Here is an 8,135-nt window from a genome sequence, read left to right as displayed (position 1 = left end):
AATTCTGGGGATCCCAAATTCCGGATCCCAAATCCTGGGAATCCCAAATCCCAGGGATCCCAAATTCCAATCCCAGGGATCCCAAATTCCGGGGAATCCCAAATTCTGGGGGTCTCAAATCCCGAACCCAGGGATCCCAAATTCTGGATCCCAAATTCCGGGGAATCCTGGATCCCAAATCCCATGGATACCAAAGTCTGGGGAATCCCAAATCCTGGGGATTCCAAATCCCAAACCCAGGGATCCCAAATCCTGGGGCTCCCAAGGATCCCAAATTCCAGGGAATCCTAAATTCTGGGGAATCCCAAATCCTGGGGATCCCAAATCCCAAACCCAGGGATCCCAAATTCCAGATCCCAAATTCCGGGAATCCCAAATCCTGGGGATCCCAAATCCTGATCCCAGGGATCCCAAATTCTGGGGATTCCAAATTCTGGATCCCAAATCTCAATCCCAGCGATCCCAAATTCTGGGGATCCCAAATCCTGGGAATCCCAAATTCCAGATCCCAAATCTTGGGGATCCCAAATTCTGGATCCCAAATCTCGATCCCAGGGATCCCAAATTCCGGGAATCCCAAATCCCAGGGATCCCAAATCTTGGGGATTCCAAATCCTGGGAATCCCAAATCCCGGGGATCCCAAATCCCGACCCCAAATTCTGGGGATCCCAAATTCCGGGGAATCCCAAATCCTGGGGATCCCAAATTCTGGGGATCCCAAATTCCGGGGAATCCCAGGTGGCACCGCCGGGAATTCGGGAAACGGAAAAGGGAAAGGAAAAGGAAAGAGGAAGGAGAAGGGAAGGGGAAGGGGCGGGGAGGGAGCGGAGGCCGCCGGGAATCCCGGGATGCGCGGGGGGGGCGGGCGGAGCCTTTCCCGTCACATCCCGGATTTAAAGGGAAAGGCAGCGATTCCTTCCTTTTATCCGGGAAAAACGAGCGGATCTTCCCCCGCAGCCCCCCCCGCTTCCCTGCTTAATTAAAGCAGAGATTAATTAGAGCAGAGCTTAATTAGAGCAGAGCTTAATTAGAGCCTCCGGCTCCGCCCGCGCCGCCTCCCATCGGCGGCGGAGCCCGGAACGGCTCCGGGAATAGCCGGGAACGGCTCCTGGATCCCGGGAACGGCTCCGGGAATAGCCGGGAATAGCCCGGGAACGGCTCCTGGATCCTGGGAACGGCTCCGGGAATAGCCGGGAACGGCTCCTGGATCCTGGGAATAGCCGGGAACGGCTCCGGGAATAGCCGGGAACGGCTCCGGGAATAGCCGGGAACGGCTCCTGGATCCCGGGAACGGCTCCGGGAATAGCCGGGAACGGCTCCGGGAATAGCCGGGAACGGCTCCTGGATCCTGGGAATAGCCGGGAATGGCTCCGGGAATAGCCGGGAACGGCTCCTGGATCCTGGGAACGGCTCCTCGATCCCGGGAATAGCCGGGAACGGCTCCGGGAATAGCCGGGAACAACCCCTGGATCCTGGGAACAGCCCCGGAACGGCTCCTGGATCCCGGGAATAGCCCGGGAACGGCTCCTGGATCCCTGGAACGGCCCCGGAAGGGCCCCTGGATCCCTGGAATAGCTCCTGATCAGCCCCTGGATCCCTGGACCAGCCTCCGGATCCCTGGAATAGCCCCTGGAACCCTGGAATAGCCCGGGAACGGCTCCCGGATCCCTGGAATAGCCCCTGGATCTCTGGAATAGCCCCTGGATCTCTGGAATAGCCCCTGGATCTCTGGAATAGCCCCTGGATCTCTGGAATATCTCCTGGATCCCGGGAATAGCCCCTGGAACATCTCCCGGATCCCGGGAATATCTCCCGGATCCCTGGAACATCTCCCGGATCCCTGGAATCTCCCGGATCCCTGGAACATCTCCCGGACCCCTGGAATCTCCCGGATCCCTGGAATCTCCCGGATCCCTGGAATCTCCCGACCAGCCCCGGCATTCCCGGATCCCGGCCCGGCGCTTTTCCCTCCGGCAGGAGAATCCCAGGATTTCCCAATCCCGCTTTAAATCCCGGGAATTCCGGCCCGGGAGGATCCTCCCGCTGACGTTTTCCCTGGATTTCGCTTTTTCCCTGGATTTTTGGGGGCGTGGCCGGGGCCGAGCCTTGAGCCGGCGCTTCCTGATCCTCCCTCCCCGCTGGAATTCTCCGGGAAGATCCCGGTTTTCCCTCGCCATGGAATCCTCCCCGCCCGGATCCTCCGCTGGATTCTCCAGGTGGGACCGGAATTCTTGGAATTCTTTTTTTTTATTTATTATTTTTAACCGATTCCAGCTTTTCCCAGCCCAAAACGGGATCGGATCCCCCGGACGGGTCCCAAAATCCCCCAAAATTCCCAAAATTCCCCAAAACCTTCATCCCAAAGGGCTCCTCTTCCTGTCTCCCGCTCGCAAATTTTTTCCGTATTTTTTTTTTTGTGGGAAAATCCATCCCACGGAGCGATCCCGAGGAAAATTCCATCCCTGGAGGGGGAAATTTGGAGAGGATTTAAATCGGGAAAAAGTGGGAATATTCCATCCCCGAATTCCCAGATTTGGGAAAACGCGGATGGAATTCCCCAGGGTGAGGGAAAAGCTGCTCGAAAAACCCCGAAATTCCTGAAAATCCGCCCAAAAAAACCCCCAATTTCCGTGTGGCAGAGCCCAAAATGCTGGGAATGGGCAGGAAATGAGGGATTTTTATGGAAAAACGGTGGGAAAAGTTTAAAAAAATCCAGGTTCTGAAGCTCAGGGGGCTGAAAAAATTCACATTGAGGTAAAAATTCCCAAAACGGGGCGGAAAAAGAACGGAATTTCAAGGTTGAGAGAGGGAAATTCGTGGAAAAGGCAAAAAGATCCCGAATTTTTCCGGAATTTCCACAAACAGGTGGAAAATGAAAAACCGGGAAGCGCCGAAGCCCGAAGTGCTGGGAAAAAAAAGGGAAAATTTTCCTGTAATTCCCAAATTCCTCCCAGTCCAAGCCCTAAATCACCGGAAAGGATGGAAAAGGAACGGGATTTCCTGGAAATCGATGGAAAAAGGGAAAAATTCCTGAAATTTTCTTGGCTGGGAATCGAATCCGCTGATTCAGGAGATTCCCAGAGCTCGGAGTCCTCCTGGAGCTCCTCCCACTCAGATCCAGGGAAAAAAAAAATAAATCCCTTTTTTCCTGCTTTTCCTCATTCCTGACCCTTCCCGGGAATTTTTAGGGATTTTAGGGATGGAAATTCCAAGCAATGAGCTCATTCCTGACGCTTTTCTTCCTTTTCCTGCAGCATTCCCAACTTTTCCTGCAGCATTCCCGACTTTTCCTGCAGCATTCCTGTTTTTTCCTGCAGCATTCCCGGCTTTTCCTGCAGCATTCCCGGTTTTTCCTGCAGCATTCCCGGCTTTTCCTGGAGCATTCCCAGCTTTTCCTGCAGCATTCCCGTTTTTTCCTGCAGCATTCCTGCCTTTTCCTGGAGCATTCCCGGCTTTTCCCGGAGCATTCCCGGTTTTTCCTGCAGCATTCCCAGCTTTTCCTGGAGAATTCCCAGATCTTTTCAGGAGCACTGGGGGGTCAGGGCCGGCCCTTTGGGGTGGGAAAAGGGAATTCCAGGAACAATCCCAGGGAATCGACGGCTCCGGGATGTTCTTCCCTGCCATCCTCACCATCCTCATCCTCACCTGGGAATTCACATTTTGGAGGCTTTTTCCCTATAAATCCACTTTTTTTTTCCCTCCAAATCCACCTTTTTCCTCCCAAATCCACCTTTTTCCTCCCAAATCCACCTTTTTCCTACGAATCCACCTTTTTCCTACAAATCCAACTTTTTCCCCCCAAACCCACCTTTTTTCCCTATAAATCCACCTTTTTCCCCACAAATCCAATTTTTTTCCCCACAAATCCACCTTTTTTCCCTCCAAATCCACTTTTTTCCCCCCAAATCCACTTTTTTTCTCTATAAATCCATTTTTTTTCCCTATAATTCCACTTTTTTCCCCCCAAATCCATTTCTTCCCCCTCACAACCCGTTTTTCCCCCTACAATTCCATTTTCCCCCTATAATTCCATTTATTTCCCCCCTGGAATTCCATTTTTTTTCCCCCCCTTCCCTGTAACTCCACATTTTTTCCCCCTCCAAATCCCCTTTTTCCCCCCAACTTTTCCCGTTTTCCAGCGGCTCCGTTTTCCCCGGGAGCCCATCCCGATGATTCCGGAGGAAAATCCTTCCCCGGCCCTGTCTGCGCCGCCGCCCCCTCCCAGCGGGGCCCGCGTTAATCCCGGGATTTGCGCCTCTGGATTCTGCACCGTCAGGATTCTCCCGCCCGGAGCCGCCGGGACCGGCCCCGATTCCCGGGAATCTCCCCGGGATCCGCTGAGGCCCCGGGAGCGGCGCCGGCGCCCGGCGGTAACGGGGGCTGGGGGGATCGGGGGGAAACGGGGGAGAAATCCATGGGAATGGGGAGAATTCCATGGGAATGGGGAGAATTCCATGGGAAAGGGGAGAATTCCATGGAAATGGGGGAGAATGGGGAGAATTCCATGGAAATGGGGGAGAATTCCATGGAAAAGGGGAGAATTCCATGGAAAAGGGGAGAATTCCATGGGAACGGGGAGAAATCCATGGGAATGGGGAGAATTCCGTGGGAATGGGGAGAATTCCATGGGAATGGGGGAGAATTCCATGGGAATGGGGAGAATTCTGTGGGAATGGGGAGAATTCTGTGGGAATGGGGAGAATTCTGTGGGAATGGGGAGAATTCCATGGGAATGGGGAAAATTCCATGAAAACGGGAAAATTCCATGGGAATGGGGAAGAATTTCATGGGAACGGGGGAGAATTCCATGGGAATGGGGGAGAATTTCATGGAAAAGGGGAGAATTCCATGAAAATGGGGAAAAATGGGGGAGAATTCCATGGAAATGGGGGAGAATTCCATAAAAACGGGGGAGAATGGGGAGAATGAAAACAGGGGAGAATTCCATGAAAACAGGGAATAATAAGGGAATGTTCCCTAAAAATGGGGGATAACCAGGAAATATTCCCTAAAAAATGGGATAATAGAGAAATAGTCCCTACAAACAAGAATTATAAGGGAATATTCCCCAAAACCAGGGGTTAATTAAGGAATATTCCCCAAAATCAGGGAATAATTAAGGAATATTCCCTAAAACAGGGGATAATTAAAGAATATTCCCTAAAATCAGGGGATAATTAAGGAACATTCCCCAAAATCAGGGAATAATTAAGGAATATTCTCTAAAACAGGGGATAATTAAAGAATATTCCCTAAAACCAGGGGTTAATTAAGGAATATTCCGTAAAACCAGGGATAATTAAAGAATATTCCCTAAAACAGGGGATAATTAAGGAACATTCCCCAAAATCAGGGGATAATTAAGGAATATTCCGTAAAACCAGGGGATAATTAAGGAATATTCCCTAAAACCAGAGATAATTAAAGAATATTCCCCAAAATCAGGGGATAATTAAGGAACATTCCCTAAAACCAGGGATAATTAAAGAATATTCCCTAAAACCAGGGGTTAATTAAGGAATATTCCCCAAAATCAGGGGTTAATTAAAGAATATTCCCTAAAACCAGGGGATAATTAAGGAACATTCCCCAAAACCAGGGAGCAGGCGGGATCAGGGGAGGTTTTGGCCGGAGCAGCGAATGGGAAATGGGATTTTCCATCCCTCGGGGCCTCGGTGCTGTTGTTGTGTTTTTAGGGATGAATCCTCCCAGCTCCGCCCGGGATTTTTCTGGGTCGAATTCCTGCCGGGAGAGGCCCCTGGGGGTGTCCAAACCCATCCCTAAATCCCTCCCCGAGCTGCTCCGTCCTCTTACAAAAACAGGGAGGGATGGAATTTTTTCCCCTGAAAAAAAAGGCGGAAAGCTCCGGAACTTCCCAGCTGCTGATTTAACAGGGAACGTTAAACGAGGCTGTTCCATCCCCGTTTCCCGAAGCCGGACACATTCCTGGCACTAAAATTCCCAATTTTTGCCTCATTTCTCCCCAGAGCTGGAAAATCTGGCCCCGATGCGATGTTTGAACTCAGAGTTCACGGCTAAACCGGGGAAAATCCAAATTTCCTTCCCTTTCCAATCCCAAAATCTCCGGTTTTGCTTCAGCTGGCGCTTTTCCCTCGGGGAAGGTCTGGAATTCATTCCTGATGCCCCTCGGATCCGGGCTCCGAGCGCTTTTCCCTCAGGGAAAATTCTGGAATTCCTTCCCGATGCTCCTCAGATCCTGGCTCTGAGCGCTTTTCCCTCAGGGAAAATTCTGGAATTCATTCCTGACGCCCCTCAGATCTCCGAGCGCTTTTCCCTCAGGGAAAATTCTGGAATTCATTCCTGACGCCCCTCAGATCCGCACTCCGAGCACTTTTCCCTCAGGGAAAATTCTGGAATTCATTCCTGATGCCCCTCAGATCCCGGCTCCGAGTGTTTTTCCCTCGGGAAAATTCTGGAATTCATTCCCAACGGTCCTCGGATCTCTGAGCGCTTTTCCCTCTGGAAAATTCTGGAATTCATTCCTGACGCCCCTCGGATCCAGGCTCTGAGCGTTTTTCCCTCAGGGAAAATTCTGGAATTCATTTCTGACGCCCCTCAGATCTCCGAGCGCTTTTCCCTCAGGAAAATTCTGGAATTCATTCCCGATGCCCCCCAGATCCCGGTTCCGAGCGTTTTTCCCTCTCCGTTCCCCGCAGGCCGTGCTGAGGCCGCCATGGCCACCAAGGTTCCGATTTACCTGAAGCGGAGCGGCCGCAAGGGCAAGAAGGAGAAGCTCCGGGACATCCTCTCGTCGGACATGATCAGCCCCCCGCTGGGCGACTTCCGCCACACCATCCACGTGGGCAGCGGCGGCGAGAGCGACACCTTCGGGGACATTTCCTTCCTCCAGGGCAAGTTCCACCTGCTGCCCCGCGCCGCCGATCCCGCGCCCTTCGCTTTCCCCGGCGCCGCCGATCCCGCGCCCTTCGCTTTCCCCCGCGCCGTCGAGGCGGCGCCGTCGCCGTTGCTCAAAAACGCCGTCTCTCTGCCGGCGCTCGGCGGCGCCCGCGCCCTGACGCTGCCGGCGGCGCCGGCTCCGCCAAAACCCCCGCGGCTGCGGCCGGACGAGGCGGCTCCGGCGACTCCGGCGTGCGCGGCCGCCAACGGCGAGGCCGAGGCGGTGCCGTCGCAGGCGGGATCGCTGCTGTCGCTGCACGTGGACCTGGGGCCCTCCATCCTCGAGGACGTGCTGCAGGTGATGGAGCGGCACCGCGCCGAGCGCGGCCGGCCGGAGATCCCCACGTGAGGGCGGCTCCGCGGGGAAGCGGCGAGGATGAGGATGGCGAGGATGAGGAAGGTTCCGGGAGCTTGGCGGATCCCGGCTCGGATTCCCGCGTTTCCGACGGCGGGAGGGGGTTCGGCCTCTCCGAGCTCTCGCAGGCGGGGTGAATTCCCCAAGATCCCGGACGGGAGGATTTGGGGGGACGGCGGCGTTCCTTCTCCGCGGCGGCGGCGCCTCAGCTTCCGTTGGACCCTTTGGAAATCCCGCAAACGGGGAAATTCCCGCCGGGAAATCTCCGGCTCTCCCCGGAGAAGCCAAAACTCGGCGTGGAGGAGCTCGGGATCCCGGCGGGAGCTTTAGGAACTCAATCCAAGGAGGGGCCAAAAATCCACTCGGGGGGAATCGGGGGTGAAGGGAGCGGGGCCAGGCTGGAAATCACCAAAGGGACCCAAAAAATCATCGAAGGGACACAAAAAATCACCAAAGGGACCCAAAACCAACCCAAATTCCCAAGGAGAGGCGCGGCTGGATCCCGGCGCCGCGGCGGATCCGTCGCGGATCGTTCGGCCGGACGGGGGTGGAAGGGGAAGGAGGGAATGGTGAGGGGAATTCCCGCTGGAATTTAGGGAATAGGGACAAAATCCCCGCTGGAAACGCCGCTGGTGCCGGGAGGAGCCGCCGGGACTCGGGGACGGGGTGGGGACAGCGCTGATCCAGGCTCTTTCCAAGAATTCCAGCGGATTCCTGGGAGTTGGAGCCTGGAGCCTCAGCCCCTCCTGACCCCACCTTCCCCTTCCTCGTTGCCTAACGAGTCTAATTTAGATTATCTGCCTAATGACTCATTAGATTCTCATTAACGAACCCTTGTCCCGCCTCTTCCTTCCCCTCCCC

The 8,135-nt window shown here is 54.4% G+C and overlaps 2 protein-coding genes across 4 annotated transcripts; one reads left to right on the top strand and one right to left on the bottom strand.

Annotated features, from left to right (window-relative positions):
• Nucleotides 1-812: 812 nt before the first annotated feature.
• On the bottom strand, nt 813-2,178 carry LOC131591100 (uncharacterized). 2 transcript variants are annotated; one of them, XM_058861574.1, is made up of 3 exons: nt 1,878-2,178; nt 1,789-1,841; nt 813-1,747 (listed from the first exon to the last, which is right to left on the bottom strand). In XM_058861574.1, exons 1-3 carry the CDS (start codon nt 2,176-2,178, stop codon nt 1,025-1,027), a joined length of 1,077 nt encoding a protein of 358 aa, XP_058717557.1. In that variant the 3' UTR covers nt 813-1,024. The 2 variants fall into 2 exon arrangements, with proteins under 2 accessions (XP_058717557.1, XP_058717556.1); XM_058861573.1 differs by having other exon boundaries at nt 1,789-2,178.
• Nucleotides 2,015-8,105, top strand: CDC42EP2 (CDC42 effector protein 2). 2 transcript variants are annotated; one of them, XM_058861585.1, is made up of 3 exons: nt 2,025-2,217; nt 4,141-4,371; nt 6,679-8,105. In XM_058861585.1, the coding sequence occupies exon 3, from the start codon at nt 6,696-6,698 to the stop codon at nt 7,266-7,268; it is 573 nt and encodes a 190-aa protein (XP_058717568.1). In that variant the 5' UTR covers nt 2,025-2,217; nt 4,141-4,371; nt 6,679-6,695; the 3' UTR covers nt 7,269-8,105. The 2 variants fall into 2 exon arrangements, with proteins under 2 accessions (XP_058717570.1, XP_058717568.1); XM_058861587.1 differs by lacking the exon at nt 4,141-4,371 and having other exon boundaries at nt 2,015-2,217.
• Nucleotides 8,106-8,135: the final 30 nt, after the last annotated feature.

This window comes from Poecile atricapillus, chromosome 37, assembly GCF_030490865.1.
Source record: "Poecile atricapillus isolate bPoeAtr1 chromosome 37, bPoeAtr1.hap1, whole genome shotgun sequence".
In the NCBI taxonomy this organism is placed as follows: Eukaryota; Metazoa; Chordata; class Aves; order Passeriformes; family Paridae; genus Poecile; species Poecile atricapillus.
Note: the sequence above shows the minus strand (reverse complement) of the source record. Positions and strands in the feature narration are given on the sequence as shown.